Source organism: Schistocerca gregaria, chromosome X (assembly GCF_023897955.1).
Source record: "Schistocerca gregaria isolate iqSchGreg1 chromosome X, iqSchGreg1.2, whole genome shotgun sequence".
In the NCBI taxonomy this organism is placed as follows: Eukaryota; Metazoa; Arthropoda; class Insecta; order Orthoptera; family Acrididae; genus Schistocerca; species Schistocerca gregaria.
The window spans coordinates 704,871,843-704,893,840 of record NC_064931.1 but is presented as its reverse complement, the minus strand read 5'-3'; the positions used below and the strand labels follow the sequence as shown (position 1 = coordinate 704,893,840).

The following is a 21,998-nucleotide window of genomic DNA, read 5'->3' as shown; positions in this document are numbered from 1 at the left end:
ACCAAACTAAACCAAACTATGTTGCAAGTTTGTTGGTGGGGCCATCACAGACAGCATAGACAGAATATTAAAAAAAAAACAAATCTAAAGGACTTTCTTGTTGTTTCATTAACCTTGTAAGATCAGGTAGTAGGCATTTGCTCCTTACAATTTGCTGCCATTAATCAGTAACAACAATTTTTGTAGATATGCAGATGCAGATTTGCATTTCTGCAGGACAGAAACTGCAAATCCAATTATAACAACAATTTTGAAATAAAAAACAATTGGAACAGAATGAATTTTATTTCATCTAATCTCAGAACAGAATCACATACAGTACACAGATGCTTACTTTTATCAACATTTTAGTTAGATCACAAAAATGCTGTTAGACTGAATATACCATTTACATATTTATATGCATATATATATAATATATATCTCCATTTATGTATAATCAAAATACAAAGAATTATTTAACTATGTTACACAGATATACCATTAAAACAAAATTTTGAAACCTGTTACATAGATATCCCACTAAAAGAAAATTTTGAAACTTTTTTTTGCAACTATTGATTAAAGAAACTTAAAGACATGTCTTACACTTCAATGAATTAAATATCAAACATTTGGAACACCCAGCATTTTTTCTGCTAGCAGTTCTTTATGTCAGTACAGATATAAATATCTAAAAATGAAATGATATGTCATATGAAAATATTGGGTTCAAAATTACTTTAAAAATATCTAAATGAATAATGGAGGAATAATCCATACTATTTTAAATCAGTGCTAATGAGAATTCAACATAAAACTGCTCGCTTTCTTTGCTCGCAGGGTATTATCAGGCACCTGAATGCAAGTTCATGAATGTTGCACAGGGACAATTTTGTACGCTGCAAACTTTTTCAGCCTATCAGCCAGTATGTTACAGCTGCCATTACTATTCTGTTCACAAAACTCAAATGGACCACACATCACTTAAAAAAATACAAGATTTTAAATTTTTATGCAACTTATCGGCACCCTATACAAAACTAAATACTCAAAAATGTAAAGTCATCACACAAATACGTAAGTTTTAAAACTAAATCTTTTTAGTATATGGTATTTCTCCAACTGTAAAGCAATTATGAATTGTCTTGTATGGCAAACCAAGACACCTGGAACTGATAGCTGAAATGTTCTTTATGATAAATTTTCTAGTTATTTTTGCCATGCTATACAAGGTACTTACTGATTATCAGACAAATTAACTGGTACATAAGTAACATATGATGTTTAAAGCAATCTACATCGTCCCCTCTTCTTTTTCTTCACCTAGAAAGAGAGATCAAGCTCAGCAACAGTGAAGAATTACGTTAAATGCTAAAATCTAAACCTAGTACACATGTACACGTGAACTTTTTCATTTTGAACAAAATAGACACACAAATTACAGCCAACTATGCAAGATGATCTACTACAACATCAGCAATTTCATAATATGAATTGTCAGCTATTTCATCTTTCAATCAGCAGTGAATAACATGCTCATGAAGAAAGCTCTACAAGAATGTTACCTCTTGCTGTCTGTTAACTGACAAGCACAAAAGGCAATCCTAACTATCTAAGCATCAATTTACTCTTAAACTTACTTGCAAAGCAGCACGCGTAGCAGTTTCAAAGACTTCACGAACTCCTTCCTTGCTTTTTGCAGAACACTCAAGATATGCAAAGGCACTGATTTTTTCTGCCATTGCCCTCCCCTCCTCTGGTTTCACAGGTTCTTGCTTCATTTTGCCTAACTCTTTTATTGTATTGGGATCATTTCTCAAATCCTTTGAATAAAAAATGCAAAAATAGTAAGGAAGGTAAACTTAACAAATTTATAATTGTACAAATTATTTTACACAAAATAAAATCCTTAACAACAACAACAACAACACTGCCCATTAGTTGTTACTACTACAGGCTGTAAAAAGACACTATACTAGAAACAACAGCAGGATCTTCCATATGATGTTCAGTTTCCTTTACACCTACAGTTTTTTTAATGTTGAGATGTTACCTATCCCATTATGTAGTTATATGTAACAAGAGTCTATTCCTAAGATCACACCAACATTTTATGAGTCAAGTACACCAAAGTGCAACTTTAAAACATAGCTGTGTGCAGCAACTGTGGAAATATTTTTTAATTGTAGTAAAGACAGCCCACTGGTTGCAATGGATTTTATAGTCGAATTGACGATCGTTTTGACTCCTAAACTAAGGGAGTCTTCATCAGAATTTATATTACCTAAATAAGGGGCATACAAAGTTAGTCATTAATAAGAAAAAATGCAGGGCAGTAATAATTAATATTCATATATAAAGATGGAACACCATTACTCTGCAATTAACAGTCTTTAAAGCGCTTTATCATATACCTTGTTAAGGAATCTTTTTTTTTCCTCAAATTGATCTGTTAAGTGTTTTCTGCAATTGCAGGTTGCTGTGACAGACCACTGTTATCTGAATGCCACAACCAGACACAGTTTTCTTTGTTCGGTCAATTATCAATCTTGCTAAATGTAAATGTCGCAATGCACTGTGATGAAACAGAAGATTTAAGTGCCAAAAACTTATTCATGACAAACTACTGGAAACTAATGTCAGTTTGAATACGAGTATGTATGACATTTTGTACCATTAGGGACACTACAAATGCATTTTAATTTTTTCTGATGCACCTGCTCATCTCTGATCAGAACACACTGAGTATGCAACACAATAATATTAATGCCCCATATATGAGACTGTACAATACATGTACATGTCAGATGTGATGTATCTGTGTCTTTCATAGTACTGGCTTGTTAATTTGTGTATCTCTTTTTCCTTTACAACTAACTAACTTTAGACAGAGCAGCTGAGCAAGTGCATTATTTACTTTGTTTCTGAGATTATGGGACAAGTCACCTTCAGCAATACTTTACTGGTCAGGCAAGACCTCCGAAATATTTGTTCACCCAAGTCAAAGATACTTCCCAGGCACCCTGGCAACAATGGAATGGGAACTATACGAATTTCAAATACGACTAAGGTTGTATCAGCTAGTTAATTTAATGGACTTAAAATACTATCTCTTCTGCCAACAATGCATAACATACATCACACCTTCCTAGGTAACTTCAAATGTGGTGAGAAATTTGTAACAATTTGTAATAAAAAGCAGCAGAAATACATCTGAATTGTTCCTATATGACGTTGAAAAATTAAAAAATTGAACTGACACAGAACACAAATCGAACTGACCTTTTTGTTCCCAACCAGAATTATTGGAACATTTGGGCAAAAATGCTTTACTTCTGGAGTCCATTTTTCTGGAATATTTTCTAATGAATCTGGTGAATCTATTGAGAAGCACATCAGAATTACATCAGTATCTGGATACGAAAGTGGTCTCAGGCGATCATAGTCTTCTTGGCCTGCTGTGTCCCAAAGTGCCAGCTCCACCTGAAATTCAGGAGTTGTTCAAAATGAAGGAATATATAGAAGTTCTCTTTTCATGATCAACTACGAGGGGTGTTCCACAAATAATGCAACACTTTCTTTTCCTAAAAACAGGTTGGCTTTATTCAGGATTACAATACACCATATTATTTCCCACCCTGCTGACTACAAAACCCTATTTTGCAACATAATCTCTGTTCATGTGAGGGCCTTACGTCACCTTAGTGTGAGCGCCTGTTTGCCCACATGGTACAGCTCTACTCGTTGACAACAAAGCCATACTCTTGCTGCAACAATAGCCTCCCCATCATCCACATACTGCTTCCTACAGAGTGCACCCTTCATCAAACCAAAGAAAAGGAAGTCTGAAGGCACAAGATCTGGGCTGTAGCATGTATGACATAACAGTACAATTAAGTTTTGTAAGCTCCTCTCAAGTGCACAGACTTGTGCGAGGCCTTGTGCTGTAATGGAGAAGTAGTAATTATTTGCATTTTTGTGGTAATGAACACACTGAAGCTATTTCTTTAATTTCCTGAGGGTAACACTGCAGGAGTCACAGCTGTGTGCAACTGGCTGGAACAGGGGAAACTTGACAGGTGTGTGTGACTTCATTGTGGTGATGACAGATGCCTCACTCAATGACTCACCATTCTTTTGTTCACTGTCACACCTCTAGACAATCTGCAAACACCTACGACTATCTGATCATCTGGATTTCCGAGAAAAAACCTCAATGACAGTTCTATGCTTGGAACACATCTTCGTTACAGAGGCCATTTTGAGGGCTATGCATAGTGCCACCACCTATCAGGATTTTATGAAACTGTGGAGGCTGAAGTGGGAATACTCCACTATATCCCACTATAAATTCTGCATTTTTTCAACAAAGACTGGCCGAGAAAAAAGTGCTGCATTACTTGTTGAACTCCCCTGTTTACATGCATAATGCTTATCCCTGTTGCAATGAAACCATAAAAGATTGCATACTAATAATCAGTCCGATACGTATATTCCAATATTAGATACATTGTCCTTTCTATACGCCCAGGGGATTAAAATCCTCATTAATGTGGAGCATATCACACAAACACAATACAGAATACATATTTTACAGAAGAATTAACATGGTTATGTTTGACGTTTATTCTGGAGATTATACTTTAACTGATCTGCCAAACAAGTGGAACAAGTCAAAGCTCATGGAACTTTGCTGGCCCAGAGTGAAGAAGAATGCTAGGAATAAACTTTGAGTTTTAATATTTCCATAACTTATTTTGGGGGGAAAAAAATTCCAAGCCCTCCAAATGAGAGCTAAGGAACACTTTCATATTACTAAATTGTGCTGCTGGTGAGACATTTCTGTCACATTATGTGCAACAAACAATACAGATTAAAAAGCATAGAGTACTCATTTTTTATAAGAAAGGAAAGATGTGACAACACCAAGCTTTTATTAATATGCATTGCCTAGAACTAACAGATTGCAGTTCACTGAAATCTTTAACAAAAGCCCTGTGATATTTATTTACTCACCTGCTTTCCATCCACTTCAATATCTGCAACATAATTCTCAAAAACTGTTGGCACATACACTTCTGGGAATTGATCCTTACTGAACACTATTAAAAGGCAAGTTTTACCACAGGCACCATCTCCAACTATAACCAACTTTTTCCTGATGGCAGCCATAAATTCTGAAAATATTAAAATAATTCTCTTACTGTTAAGATTTTTGTAAATATTTAATCATACCCTGTACAAATAAGGCAGGAAACTACCACCCCATAACTAACTGAAAACTCGTGCATAAGTACTTGCATTCTTGTCACAATATTTTTGATTTGGAACTTAAAATATAACTTTTTTACTTAGAGAGTATAGAATCTTCAACAGCAACTTTTTGGCCCTGCCAATGATTAAATACTCATGAAGTCCCCACTAAATTTTTTCACATGAACGCTTCCACATATTACAAAACTTGCACTTGAAAAATATGAATGGTTCACATTTGTTTGATATCTGATATTACAGAGAAGTTGATATATGGCATTTGACTGTGTGGATTATGCAGAAGACACCTCAGTTTATAAATTCCAAGAAAGAAACACTAAACTGAAATACATATCATAATACTTAATTTCTGAAAGTGTTCCCACTTCCTTAGAAAAAAAACTCAATTATTTACTAGCATAATTGTTTTGTATATTCCTATGTTTTTAACTCTATTAGAGTCACACTTTTTACCAGCAAGAGCTAATATAACGAATTAACAGACAATGTGCTTTCATTTGTAAAACACTAATTTGATTAAAAAATATATTGCACAACAAATGTGTAATATGCATAAAGTTTTAAGCTTAAAAATTTAAGACACTGCACTCATTTCCACTACCATTCCACACTTTTTTTGCTCTATTTCATCTTTTCCTTCATAAAAAATATTAATGCTATTTATCACACTGATCCTAACTCTATGCATATTTATGAGACGAAAGAGTATGTTATCAACAATATTTTTCCTGTGCATGGTTAATAGGAAAAAAAGGCCTACAGAGTTCTTGACTCTTACAAAAACATATGACCTATAAGGCTAGAATCAATTAAGAACATATCACTGAAGTTATTACTCTGCCTTCATTTTAGCCTGCATATTAATTGGAGAAACATACATAAACAGACTTGTGCAGGATTGTCACATTTGGTAGAACTATAGACATGAAATACAGGGTGACAGAACTGGCAAGCAGTGGCCACAAACTGTCATGCACATGCAAGGAACATACACAATACTATTACCTTAGATTTGGTTACCTGTATCACAAATATTCAACAATTTCTCTTTAACAGCATGCAGATTACCATTACTTACACATGCAGTGATAATAAAATAAAATCTCAAACTAAATATTTTCACTCACACTTGACTAATTTGATGGGTTAAACTTTCTAGCATATTTGAGTTGCAAGATTTACAAATTCTGTTTAAACTGTGCTGTATCTGAAACAGAGTTTTTAAAGACTGCTGGCAATTTATTTAATGGGAGTGTTCCTGAATAATGGACCCTGTTTTGGACTAAGGTAAGTTATTTTACATCTGTATGTAGATACCAAGCAGTATAACTCATGTATGTCTTCACTAACACTATTTATTTTTCCCAATACAGCTATTGTAAAATCCACAAATCTGTTACACTAACACTTCCTCAAGTCATTCCCAGCATTTCACATCACATCATTATTTTGATGACTTTATAATATAATAGGTTATTGCAACTGCACTTTTTGTTGGATAATTCTGTGTGTAAAATTTATTTGCTGAAAAATAGTGTGTAGCTACTTAAAGTCATTCGAACTTCAAGAGACACTGTACCGGCCTGACTGACATTGTCAGTAACATTTTCAAGAATAAAGAAGTTACACACTGTTTTGCACTACAATTGCCCAAAGGCAAGTTGTGCTGACTTTGATCAAAGTGCTTGTATCTGTGAGGCAAGTAATCATGAAGTTCCAGAATTCTGACACAAACTAGTAATACATGTTCATAATTATGCAAATTAAAGTGAGACTGATCGACTATAGTGAGAGATGCGCTTATCACTATGAATCCAGTATAAATAATAGATGTAAGACCAACTGAGTTGTTAATTTAGTACTGTATGAAAATTAGGTGTTCTGTAGGTCATTCATGATACATGTTATGCTGTGGAATTGGTAAAACCAGCAAACAGAAGACATTAAAAAACAAGGAGGACAAAAATATATGACCACAAGCTGGCCATTCAAACTTTTTTCTGTATGAATTACTAAAACTCCTGCTTCCCATAGAAGGAAGGAAGATTAGTGTTTAATGTCGCATGGAAAACAAAGTCATTACAGATGGAGCACAAGCTCTGATTAGGGAATGAAATCAGCTGTGTCCTTTCGAATGAATAATCCAGGCATTCATCTTGTGATTTAGGAAAATCATTGGAAACATAGATATGGATGGCTGAACAGGGATTTGAACTGTTGTCTTCCCAAATCCAAGCCCAGTGTGCTAACCTCTGCAACACCTTGCTTGGTCTCTTGGCATAGAAGGACCCATTAAGGGGAAAGGTATTTAATTTACATCTGAAAATACTTCTGCTACCTGTCAGACTTAATTTCCCACGGTAGTCAGTCAGAATTTTATAACTGCATATTTCACCTTTCTGTTCCAATGTTTGATTCGTAAAAAAAGTAATGCTGCTTATTTTTCCTTTAAGTGTTGCTGTGTTGCTATATCTATTACTCTCAAACTCAGGTGGATTGCTGTTCACAAACTTTTGTAAGTGAATAACTGTACAGTGAGGCTGTGGTTAATATTCCCATTTTCTTAACCCTAGATTACTAAACCCTCACAAAATTTATGACTTCCGTAGGGTATAAAAAAATAGGATATTTTGTACTTAATTTGGCACGTAAAACACACTATGTGACCAAAAGACTCCAGACACCCTGAAAAACACACGTTTTTCATATTAGGTGCATTGCACTGCCACCTGCTGCCAGGTCCTCCATATCAGCGACCTCAGTAGTCATTAGACATCGTGAGGAAACAATAGAGTGCTCCACAGAACTCTCGGACTTCGAATGTGGTCAGATGATTGGGTGTCACTTGTGTCATCTGTCTGTCTGATGATTGGTTTGTGGGGGGCACTCAACTGCACCGACAACGACGACAACACAAACACCCACCCTCCAGGCAGAGAAAATCCCCAACCCGGCCAGGAATAAAACCCGAGACCCCGTGATCCAGAGGTAGCACTGCTTGCCACGAGACCACGAGCTGCTGACGTCGTATGTCTGTATGTGGGATTTCCACACTCCTAAACATCCCTAGGTCCACTGTTTCCAATGTGATAGTAAAGTGAAAATGAAGGGACAGATACAGCACAAAAGCATACAGACCGACCTCGTCTGTTGACTGACAGAGACCGCTGACAGTTGAAGAGGATTGCAAAGTGTAATAGACATCTATCGAGACCATCACACAGGAACTCCAAACTGCATGAGGATCCACTGCAAGTACATTGACAGGAGGGAGGTGAGAAAAATTTGATTTCATGGTCAAGCGACTGCTCACAAGTCACATCATGCCAGTAAATGCCAAACGACACCTCACACGATCTAAGGAGCATAAACATTGGACAATTGAACATTGGAAAAATGTTGAGTGGAGTGACAAATCATGGTACGCAATGTGCCGATCCAATGGCAGGGTGTGGTTATGGCCAATGCCTGGTGATCGTCATCTGCCAGTGTGTGTAGTGCCAGCAGTGAAATTCTGAGGCAGTGGTGTTATGGTGTGGTCGTGTTTTCAAGGGGGGGGGGGGGGGGGGGGCGGTGGCTTGAATCCTTTGTTGTTTTGCGTGGTTCTATCACAGCACAGGCCTACATTGATGTTTAAGTACCTTCTTGCTTCCCACTATTGAAGAGCAATTCGGGGTTGGCGATTCCATCTTTCAATAAGATCAAGCACCTGTTCATTATGCACGGGCTGTGGCGGAGTGATTAGATTACAACAACATCCCTGTAATGGGCTGGCCTGCACGGAGTCCTGACCTGAATCCTATAGAACACCTTTGAGATGTTTTGGAATACCAACTTCGTGCCAGGCCTCACCGACCGACATCAATACCTCTCCTCAGTGCAGCACTGGAGAATGGGCTGCCATTCCCCAGGAAACCTTCCAGCACCTGTTTGACTGTATGACTGTGAGAGTGGAAGTTGTCATCAAGGCTACGCGTGGGCCAACACCATATTTAATTCCAGTATTAGTGATGGAGGGCACCACAAACTTAAGTCATTTTCAGCCAGGTGTCCTGATACCCTTTATCATCTTGTACCACTGAAGATCTAATGACGATTAACTAACACAGAATCTATAAATTATGACTTACTGTGAATAAAATGTGGGTTAGTAATGTGGAGTTCAGTAGCAGTGTGACACCATCCTCCTCCCCCCCCCCCCCCCCCCCCCCCCCACTTTTTACAGTTCATGGGTTAATAAGATCCCTGCAGGATGTTTGTGAATCCCACAAAATAATTGTAATTGCTTTCTTTCGTGCGACGAATATTTTTTCACTAACAGAGGAGCCAGACTAGTATATTATCTCTTAACTTATTTTCATTCATTGATGTGTTAACATATTTAACTTACTGGCTCCTTTATCCCCAAAATTTGCAAGTATTTTTATGGCAAACCAGCTGAGCCTAAACGTTTTAGTGAATCTATTACAGTTTTTTTCCAGATTTCAGATTTCGTCAATTTGCATACCTAGGAACTTATAATGTTCTAACATGTTTATTATTTCTTGTTTCTATAATTTGTGGGGGGATATTTTTGACAATACAAAACTGGATGGATTGCTTTCTTTCCAAATTCTAATACTAGCCAATTTGGGCAAAACCAGTCAGTACGTTTTACAAAGAATCATTTACTATTTTCCCTGTTGATGCGTTTCTGCTTGGCTTCACATCAATGCTTATGTACTCTGCAAACATAACTGATTCTGCCCCAACTCTAAAATCAAGCTCATTAGCATAAAACAAGAACAGTAGTGGGCCAATGATCATACCTTGCAGGGCTCCCACTGTAATTTCTCCCCATATGGATTGTGGTGTCCGTTTTTGTACTACTCAAACAGCCTAGGGTAACTTTTTGCATTCTGTTTCTTAAATGGGCACTAAATCGTGCGCTTACTGAATTATATAACCCCTAGTAACTTAACTTCTCTAATAAAATTTATGAGGGACACAGCCAAATGCCTTCAATACATTACAGAAGATCCAGAGTGGTGAGATGTTTTACCATTTAAAGATTATTTATCATGTGCTCAGTAAATGTTTAAATAACTGTTTCAGTAGAGTGGACCTTTTTAAATCCAAAAAATTGTGTAAGGGGTGACACTGGACAGTAATGTGGAGTCAACCATCTTATAGAGGGGCAAAATAATGGCCTATTCGCATCTGACTGGTAAAATTATCTGACTTATTACATAAGTGCCTAAAAACCATTACATACTACTGGTACAAACTTTTATTATCTTATTTGACAGATTATCCACCGTATATTAGCTTTCACTTTTTAATGCTTTGACTGTGCATACCGCTATAACTCTGCTAGTCTCTCACATCCCCACATGGTTACATGGTATAGTAGTAATCCTTCCCCTAACCATGGAAGTTAGGTTTGGATCTGCAGGGGTTGGGTTCAAAGAGACAGGGGAAAAAAAAAGGCATCACACCAATAGATTTCTTGTGGGAAGACGGGAAGACAGTGAAGCAGCTTGGAATCAAGTACTGAAGTGGCCATGACTGGAAAGAACGTTCCTTTGACAGTGTTGGACTATGTTCGAGAATGTTTCAGATCTCCAATGTAACACAGAATTAATGGGAAGCTCATTACTTACACATTATGGGCATTTTCGCAAATGTTGCAGTTATTCCAATATCAACTCCAACAGACTAAAGTAATGCATGCTTAAAGAAATCATCTTTGGCCTCGAAAGAGGGAAGTACAGTCAAGAAGAAATATGAGAAGTCAACTTTCCAATGATGAAGAAGCAAAACATTTTGTTGAAAACTCTTCCAAATTAGTGAAGGCACTCACCCGATTGATTGTGCAACTCATCAAACTGAACTTACTAATGATACTGATGTAGTTCACAATATTAATTTGTAAACTCGACAAGAAATGGTAATGAACAGCTATCGATTAATATAATTTAAACACCAATCATATCAGGAAAAAGTAAAGGAAAAACAGCATTTACTACGAAGATTATGTTGATCTCTACTGAACTTCCATGTTAATTTCAGTTCCAAGGACTGCAGTTTTCAATATGATTAGCATTTAGTATCACTATACACTAATCAGCCAAGGCATTATGACAACCTATGTAATAGCCGGTAGGTCCACCTTCGGCAAGCGTGACAGCAAGGTCATGTCTTTGTGTGGAAGCAGTGCAGCCTTGATGGGTCTCTGGAGAGAGTTGGCACACTACTACGCACAAGTCACCTAATTCCACTAATTTTCTGAAGTGGGGCCAATGAGCTCTGATACCATGTTCAATCACATCATAGATGTGTTAGATCGGATTCAGTTCTGGAGAGTTGGATGACCAGCACATCACATTAAACTCACCACTGTGTCCTCCCATCACACTCCTAGCATTGTGACATGGCAAATAATCTTGTGGAGAAATGCCACTGCCATCAGGAAACATGATGGTCATAAAGGAGTGTACGTGATCTGCAACCAATGTACAATACTCCCTGGCAGTCAGGGTGCCTTGCACGAGCTCCACCAGGTGCATGGATGCTCACATGCATGTTCCCCAGAGCGTAATGGAGCCACCACCAGCTTGTCTGTCCCACAGTACAGGTGGCATGGAGCTGTTCCCCTGGATGATGACAGATTCACACCTTTCCATCAGCATGATGAAGGTATCGGGATTCATTATACCATGCAACACTGCCACTGCACCAACGTCCAGTGCCAATGGTCACAGGCATATTCCAGTTGTTGATGTGGTGTTAACATTGGTACATGCATGGATCACTAACTGTAGAGGCCCATTGTTATGAATGTTTGGTGCAATGTGTGTTCAGACACACTTTTACTCAGTCCAGCATTGAAGTCTTATGTTAGTTCTGCAACAGTTCATCAGCTATCCTGTTTTACCAGTCTGCCCAGACTATGACATCTGTAATGAGGAGTGGCTGCCCAACCCCACCCCGTCTGGATGTTGTTTCACTTATTTTTGTCACATGTTGATGACACCACAGCATTCCCGAACACCCAAAAAGTTTTGCAGTTTCTGAAATGCTAGTGGCAAAGGGATTGTGCACCTTCCCCATTCTACACACAGACAACACATACTAATAAAACAGGCACCATGTTTGTGTCTGACTAGCAGTCATTCCTTGCCAGGTGATGCTGCTATCACCAGGGCTGGTTTATATCTATAGTACATCGGTGGTCATAAGGTTCTGAGTAATCAATGTGAACAAGGCACAAAGACAAACATTTAGATATTTTGGTATTAATTAGAAAGAATCATGCTCTTCTCACGATTAGTTATATGTAGCTTGCTCTAAGAATGGAAAACCCAAATAATGTGTGTCTACTCACCAAACAACAAGATGATAAATGTAGGTCATAAGAAAGTATTGTGATAGAGGAAGTTAATCGAATATAAATTGTAGTGAAAAGGAAGGAAAGTTTTCTTAAATACAGCTGCATTCAGAATATGATGACTTAGTATAGATTTAAAATTTGTCTACTTAAAGGTTGATCCTTTTACCACCAATCACTAGTTGTGTCAGGCACTACCCTTGGTTTCCCTGTTGTGTACTACAATGGTTGTGCAGTGGTAGCTGCAGTGTTTATGGAGATAAATGAGTGAAGTGGTCACTATCGCATTGTGGTGGTCACAGGGACATCTTCCATCTATTTTGCACACTTTTTTTTAAACATTCATAAGTATTTTGGAATGTTCTTGGTGTTGTATAAAGAAGTGACTGGGGGAGTGCTTTACTTCAGATTAGGGTATTGTTGAGTACTTCAATGGATTTAAGAGTACTGGAGACTTTACGAACATTCCAGAGTACTTTTTAGCATGGCATAATATTATTATTATTATTATTATTATTATTATTATTATTATTATTATTATTATTATTATTTATGAACGCCTTTTTTTTCTTTTGCATTCATAAAGTTACACAGTTCTGCTAGTGGACGTAACTATACTGTATCCAGACTTCGTTTTCCACAGTACAAATCTGAGATTCTCTCTCCTGTCCTGAAATATCTAATTTCTGAAAATACTAAATATGCTTCCAAGTTTTTCAAGAAAGTTCTATACATTGAAAGGTGCCTGGATCTGAAGCCAATATCTTTAACCAACTCACACAACCACCTTTGTGTAAAATATAATGCTAAATTCAAAGGTGTAGTAACACTGTCACTCAAAATTTAACAAAATATCTACAAAAAGATTATCATTAAATTTTCTCACATGTAAAATTATTCATGTGCCTCCATTTCAAGACTGACATATGAAAAAGTATGATCTTATTTATCATTATGTTGTAATTTATGGGCAATTTAATTTTTGGTGGTAGTGGCAGTAACAGTTTTAATACTTAGCTGCTATATGTAAACCTTCTTACCCAGCACCAGTTTGACCACTAAAACAAAAATTCCAATTTCATCCATGCCACCAAAGCATGCTAGTAGAAAAGCCGAAGACTAACATGCAGCACACAAAATCTTAATTCCAGAAAGTGTGTACATTAACTACATTATGCCTATTTTATATTATATACATAATTTTAAACACGGTGTGACAACAAAATGTGAAAATTTCCAAGACCAAATACTAAGTGCCATAGTAGAGCATTTCTATTATTTATTTTAGATACATAAAACAGCAAATATTGCTCGAAAGAACAAAACTTCTCACAAAGCTTCAGTTCCACACTGACAAATAAGTGGCACACAAAGAAGAGTTACTTGGTAATGAGAGAAAACTCAGCTAATAGATATTATCTGGTACTCTGAGCCACCACACAAGTGTAGCTTCAGGATGCCACATTTTATGCCCCTTCATGGTGTAGACAACAAAAATAAATCACAGACCTCAATGAATTGATCATTACTATGTATGTGCCAATGTATGTAACTGATACACTTAGCACATTCAGTGTCAGTCCATGCAGTATGTAAAATTTGAACCACAGCGCAAAAATAAGTCACACAAAGCACGGTCACAATTCAAGCCAAAAATGTTTGGTTCCTAAAAGTGGGGTAACTGGAGCACCAACCCCATCCCCTCAACACGTTTCATGGCTCATTAAGGCCCACACTGTCTAGAAGAAAAGACTATCCATGAAGAAATGGATAATAAATTCCTTTAAGTGAACAGCATCAATAAAAATGTTAAAAATATAAAAATGCAGAATATTTCCATCAACACTTTCACAACAAGTAATCACAAAAGCAGCCCTTTTCTTGGCTTCCAATTAAATTTTGTACTCTAGAAGGAATCTTTCACTCTGCATTGAAGTGTGGAACTGTTTTGAAACTTGCTAACAAATTGAAACTGTACACCAGACTGGGACTAACCTGGAAAATCACAGGTCCCTTTATAAAATTTCAACTTTTGTACACTATATTCAGTTTTCCTGTCCTTCCTAACAGTGTCAAGTTTTTTTTTTTTTTTGGGGGGGGGGGGGGGGGTGATGACACCACTGGGGCATTCCATGCCGAGTGGTCAAATGGCAGAGAAAGTTCACTCATGACCATAATGGATTTTGCTGAAATTTTGTGAAAGCATTAGTAAAGTTTACTTTCACCAACATAGCAGTGATTTGTTTTACCCAACAGTAAAGTGCAACCAGAGTTTTTGCCAAGTTGGAGACAATATCTCTGGCAGTATTTCCTTAAAAGAAACAGAACTTTTACAACTTTTTGAGCTCTCTTAAATGAAATAATAAAATATTTCTTGAGCAATTTTCATACAGATAATTCGAAGCAAAGTAGGCCAAAAAAATAGGTGCTGAGGGTGTGGGTAGGGAGCGGAAGGTGAAATTAAGCTTTCTAGATCTCTGGAAGTAATTGCAGGATAAACGTGAAACTTCATATAACTTACCAATACAAGGTTTTAGAATACAAAATTTTATTCTCATACTGCTTTCAAATAGTTTGAAAATTGAAGGCAAAGTAATTGATTTTGTAAAAATGCCAAAAGTTGGTGTAACCCACTTAAAGTCTTCTGCAAACTTTCTTAAACCATTTTCATTAGAAAGACCAATTTCTAAACCACCTAAGTCATTGGATTTGGTTTTGAAATTCAAGCAGATAAGGTGAGGTGCATTGAAAATATGCCCTATTCCACTTTTAATCAAATCTCTATTTTTTATTATGTTCTACAATTGTTTAGTACTGTCTGGGAAACATATTACCGAAAATTGTGATGACTAGAAAGTGAGTCATAAGAACTATAACAACTTCAAGGAGGGTCTTGTCAAGACACATCTTGACATTTTGTCCTCTTTTCCTGCTTTAGTAGCTACAGAATGAAACTCTTTTATAAGCTTCAGAATTTAAATTTATTACCAATCCTCTGCACTTCGTGATAGTTAAATTTTTGTGTAACAGCTTCAACACACATTGTATAAAACTGCCTTCAAGTCCCACACCATTGTCACATTGTGTAAATTCTCATCAACACAAGGGCATAGCAGGGCAACAGACAGCAGCAGCTTTTTTCCTGTTGCTCTTCCCCCCCCCCCCCCCCCCCCCCCCAGGTTCCCAAGTCTGATGGTACATTTCTTAAGTGTCAGAGAGCCAAAGCTAGAAGACTTCTCTTTTATGATGCTTTTGTTACCTTCAAGCTACTTTTTTTTTTTACACGATTCATAAATTTGTTATACGACGTCACGAGGGAAGCAATACTACTGGGCCAATTATGTCATTGAGGGTGCGGGAATAACTGCAACAATGTACTGACCCAGAACCCACACGTAACACTTATTAAAGCATCCTACTCAGTGGAAGTCCGCTGATATTTCCAATCCATAACTATTTTTCATATATGTGTGCAGCATACTGTCCTGACTGGTGATGCAATGTTAATATATCTATTTGATTAGTGTCACTAATTTTAGTCAGAAAAGGTGACATTTGAAACTCCACCTATCTGAATTACTGCTTCATCAGTTGGCAAAAAACTGATGGTTTTTCTAGTTCCTGCTGGAGTATGCTCATCTTAAACCCTCTCTTTTTGTAGTATTTCCCTTTGTTCAATTTCTTCTTCACTAATGAAAGCAAACAAATTTAATGCCGTTAATGGGCTCACAAGGCAGAAAAACATGTCACACCTCCAGCCACGACAATATGCTGCATGTATTTATGTAAAAGTGGAGGAGGATTGGAGATATCGGCAATATTTCTGTTGAGTGGAAGGACGCTTTAATAAAATTTATGCACTCACATGGCCCAGTAAATTCATTTTACTGCCTATCGAGAAGTGACAAGTACTCTGTTCCAGAACAGCACATTTTGCAGCTATTGCAACATGCTCCGTGACATCATTTGAATTTCTTATAGGTTGTAATTAATTTGCTATAAAATGACATGAGAAAATATACACACACACACACACACACACACACACACACACGTCATTTTATAGCAAATTAATTACTAGCTTTGGTCCGTAACCAATGTATCATCAGGTTTGGGAACCTGTGGTAAGGAAATCTACTCGTGGCTGCTCTTGCACAGCTATCACATGCGGGCCCTTAAGACGATGGTGATGCTAGTTTTTCCTCACATTAAATGAAACAAGCAGTGGATAAACCATCGTGGGCAACAGCAACACATTTACACAATTTTTCCACCAGTACACTAATGTTCCTCACAAACTGCGAAGTATATGGACACAATATATGTTACACTTTAAACCGGAATTAAAAATAGTACATCAATAGCATAGCACAATACTCCAGATTCTCTACAACATGAACCCTTTCCAAAAAATGTCAGGCAGACAATGGTGTAAAACTTTAAGGCAATTTATATGATGTGTGTTGCAGCTGTTACGCAACAATTTTGCTACCATGATGGTCTAGTGCCTTGGCAATGCACAGTTAAATATTGAAGTTTATAACCAGTTTGATTCTGTTATTATGGCAAACAGGCTCAAATATGTCACAATGAGTCATGCCAACTTACATCCCTTTTTGGAGTGAGTTGTTCTGACTATCTCACTTCCTAGGCATCAGAACTTTTGATATTACCTGCCCCAGAGAGTAGTAGAAAAAAATTGTAGAACATAAAATATATCAGATTTAATTGGAGTATCAGACCACATATAGTTATTTAGGTGGTTTAGAACATAGTCTTTTCAATGAAAACCGTTTAAAAGAGTATTGTAAACGAGTGCTACAAATAGCCATTTATGGCATTTTTACAGAACCATCAACTTTGCCCTCAATTTGTAAATTACTGGGAAGCAGTAGGGAATGACATTGTATTGGTAAGTTATTAAACACTAAATTTCAGGTTTATCCCACAATTACTTCCAGACATACAAAAAGCTAAAATCTCGTTTTTAAAGGGTCTACTTTTCTGGCCAATTTTGCTTCGAATTATACTATTAAAATGCTCTTTTTTATTTTTTAGGATAATTTGCAAATATGCATACAAAATTTTATCAGGATCCACAATGGTCACGCAGGGACCTCAAGATCACTTGGCACAGAATGACTACTGTTAGCAGTTTAAGTAATATACACTGTTAAAACCTGTTGACCAATATTCTCTTTTAAAAGTTGTGAACTACTCTTACGGCTCATATCCCTTCAAATATCCTTCTGTAGCTACTTTCATCTTTTCACTATACTGATTTGAAGGTACAGTTATTAAGAAATTTGTTATACATACCATTGTAGAGCAGATTTTGGTATATGATTACATATTTTATCCTTTTACTAAATTTTGACATAAAAGCATAATCTTACTTGTTATACGCAACTGATGGCAATGTGGTCTGATCATAATGGTGTTTTTCTTTTAGGGTAACAACTAACTGACAGATATCTTTATTTTACTCCCTTTCTACTAGCTTAATAATGTAATGGCTTGGTTGAAAAAGCAGCAGTATAAAATGAAATAGGCATTCCATGGTTGGAGTAATACAGTTAATTCTCAAAGTTTTTCATAGTGGATTACTTTCATGCAAATTCAGAAAGCATTAAGATAACTGTGCAAAAAATGAGGTACTCTTACAACTATTTTCAATGGCCTCATATTGATATAAAATTGTAAAATCTTCAGCTCAACATAGTGCACCACGACATCTAAGAGATTAAAAATTGTGACAATTCAACAAATCATGCATAAGTCAATTCTTTCCAGAGAAATGAGATCTTTTACATATACTTACTAAACACCATGTCACTGAATTTCCCAGGCTACACAAACCAAAAATGCTACTTGGTGCAATATGCAGTTTTAAGATTACTGCTGGGTCATTCCACATCAAAACACACAATAATTCAATGAATTTTAACCCTCTCCCATCAAAACACACAATAATTCAATGAATTTTAACCCTCTATCTCAGATTTTCACAAACCTTTGCACATTTGCTAATACCTATAACACAGGAAGTTCTGCAAAATCTTTTTAGTCTCAACCTACAACTTTATTTTATATCAAATTTTGAATGTAGTGATATTCTGATATCTCGGCTCTGCAAGAATGTCAATGCAAAATGGTACTTGTCTACATATATGCCCATAACGCAGGTGTTCATGAAGATTTTTTTCAGAAGTTAAATAAAGGACATACTTAACAAATATCCAGTTACTGAAGCAATCAAGATGCAAAGAAAACTTTTAAAAATATTAATATACATTGATTTTCGATTTCAGAAAAATTGCGAGGGTGTGGAAAAATGCTTATATCACATTTGTCCACCCTGCTGGGAACCTCATTTTGGTCTTAAATAATAGCCTAGATTGTAAGCTTTCTAATAAAATAAAAATTTTAATGGGTCTTCTGCTAATTGACACTTACATGTGAAATCAAAATACTTTTTGCTGGGACGGAAAAGGGTCATTTTAAGTAATTCATCCACTTACTGTCTCACTGCCTCAGATGCAAGGGTATAAATTTGGCATATTTAAGCACAACTCATTTTAGGCAGGCAAGTTAATCTTATGTGTGAAAATTTATTTCCTTCCATTTGACTAATTCAGTAATTTTGTAAAGACTATGATATACACGATTTGTCTGTTCGGCCCATCACCTGCTCACAGTGATAAAGTGTTCTTAGACTGCAGTCGCTTGTCTGAAACCTTTATAGGCATGGAAACAATGCAACAACTGCTAAAATTCATTATTGAGAACAACAATTAGTTTATTTGGCCTCAGTTGCTTTGTCTTTCTGTGAGATAGGCCATACCTGTTTGTGACGTGACTATCATTCCAGCTGTATAAAGTATGTTTTAAGTCAATTGGTGCTCAGTTAATAGCAGTGGAAAATGTGAATTAATGCACTGTTGGAAAATTACTGAAACACCATGTCATTTGACAACCTATGCCTTAATAAAAACTATACAAAAAATGGAAGAGCCGAGTGAAGACCAATGAGATTTGATATTGCTGTGATTAGCTGTCCACAAGATCAAGAAAGTGCTATGATATGTGGACATCACAGATACTATTACTTAAAAGTTTATGAAAATCAAAGAACTTGTGAGCCTGTCAAAAAGAACACAGACAAACAGTTAAAAATCTTTGAGGTCAATTTGCTTGTCTTTATCTAAAACATTAAGTACTAAAGGAATATACTACAGTATATAAAACCAGGCCAAAAACTGCGCACATGCTGTAAGATTTGTGAACGGAAAACTGACATCAGTGATACAAATGGAAGTGATGGAGATGTCCCAGAAGTGATATTTCACAAATCAGTACTAATAAGTCAAAGCATTGAGGATGCAAATTAATCTTTACACGATTTGGGGTGCTCCCCCCTTAAAACTTCACTCCATTCGAAATCGCAGCGAGGCTTCATATGGCAAAAAGAAGTTATAAAAGTTAAGCGTGTTTTGGAAAGAAAAGTGGGCCAGGCATTAGATTGCAGTATTGAAGATTCTGGGAGTAGAGAAGAAAAATTTGATTATGAAATTGTTAAGAAAGCCAAAGATTTTGATACCATGATATTGTTAATGAAAGAGAAAGTAGTGTAAGAAACAAAGTCAGAATCCAATGTTAGTGAGTATGTGGTTTGACAAGCAAAAAACTGAAAACAGAAATGGGTATTTTATCAGTTCCTAAACCAAAAAGGGGGAAGTTATTGCTGATTAAATCTTAAAGATTGTCACCAATTTCTACCAAAATGATGAATATACTCAAATGTTACCAGGAACAAAAGACAATACAGAAGAACGCGTATGTGGGGGAAAAAAAAACTCATTCTTTGCAACTTACGAGAAATGTACTCTTGCTTTAAACGGCAGAATCCAAACATTAACATTGGTCTTTAAAAATGAAATGTGTTTTATCTAGGGCTGCCAACAATCATTTAGTGTGTGTGTGTGTGTGTGTGTGTGTGTGTGTGTGTGTGTGTGTGTGTGTGTGTGTGTTTCCACCAAAATGTAAACTGCTTTTGGATGTGGAACAATGAAGAAATATACAAAGGACTTACAAAATTTCATGTATGTGGCTCTGAAAACTACAACTGCATGCTTAATCACTGTGATGATTGTCCCAATGATGGCGAACTATCAGAATTATTAAAAGAGAAATTAGCTTACAAACAGGCTGATGAAAAAATTGCGTTCCGCCAGATCAGGCAGAACTGGTAAAGAAGTCTGCAACTGTTGGTAATAAAATTACAGGCACTTAAACCACACTCATTATATCTAAGTGTCTGTAAAAAATTGTTGAAAATATTGTATGAAAATCGAACACCCGAAAAACCACTTCTGCTAATGGACTTCACTAATAACTACAGTTCTGTACTTCAGAATGAAATTCAGAGTTATCACTGGACAAGAAGCAGCTAGCTTTACAATCCATCCCATGGGTGTTCATGCAGTAAATAGAGAAAGTAAATTGGTAATAGTTAACCACCGCTTTATAAGTGATGATATGAAACATGATGTAGGATTTGTTAAATGCTGTCCAGGAAGAAATGGTTACTTGGCTGGCAAAGCATTACCCACAAGTGAAGGAAGCACACTGTTTCGCTGATGTGCTGCTCAATACAAGAACAGAAAAGCTTTAAAAACTTGTGTGAGCACAAAAATAATTTTTCTATTGATGCTGATCATTCCTTTTTTTTTTGCTATTAGCCGTGGTAAATCTGTGTACCATGGTTTGGGAGGACCTATAAAATGTATAATGAATAGTCTTCATCTAGCGGATGATGCACAAATAACTGCATCTGGTGTATACGATTACTGCAAAGTTAATATTGGCTTTTTTTCCCCACTTCTTAGAGACAGTCAATGTAGATTTCCTAAGCAACAACCTCAAGGAGAGATTTTCGACAGCCCGTACAGTACCTGGAACCTGAAATTTTCACCACTACAAATCACTTTCTTGTGATTCTTTAGACAAGAGAAGAGTGACTACTACTGAAAAGCCTTCCTTGATGAAAATGCCCCCACAATAAACATGCATTCATTCCTAACAAAATTCTTTTGTAGCAGCTGTATATAACAACAGATGGTACTTTGCATTTGTCAAAAAGGCAGTGATGGAGGCGATGTTTAACTACCTTTTCTCCACCCACCTGGACCAATAGTGTCACTCCTTTAGCCTGAGAATGAAGACTCTTGTTTTGTGCGTTTGGAAAACATTTTATGTGCTGTTGGTGTACCTGAATCAGCACCATTAGGCAGAATGTACTACTTTAATGAAAAATTTACGAAGTTAACAGAATAATTTGTCACAGTGGTTTAAAAACAAATGTTCTTACGCA

General features: G+C 36.5%; 1 protein-coding gene across 2 annotated transcripts in view; it reads right to left on the bottom strand.

Moving 5' to 3' along the window:
• Window positions 1-266: 266 nt before the first annotated feature.
• LOC126299293 (ras-like GTP-binding protein Rho1) overlaps window positions 267-21,998 on the bottom strand; it is a 56,578-nt gene continuing 34,846 nt past the window's right edge. For both annotated transcript variants that reach the window (XM_049991087.1, XM_049991088.1), the window contains 4 exons: window positions 4,999-5,159; window positions 3,265-3,465; window positions 1,623-1,805; window positions 267-1,305 (listed from right to left, as the gene is read on the bottom strand). In XM_049991087.1, coding sequence (XP_049847044.1) covers window positions 1,267-1,305; window positions 1,623-1,805; window positions 3,265-3,465; window positions 4,999-5,159 — 584 coding nt within the window. In that variant the 3' untranslated portion in view covers window positions 267-1,266. The remainder of the gene's footprint in view (window positions 1,306-1,622; window positions 1,806-3,264; window positions 3,466-4,998; window positions 5,160-21,998) is intronic.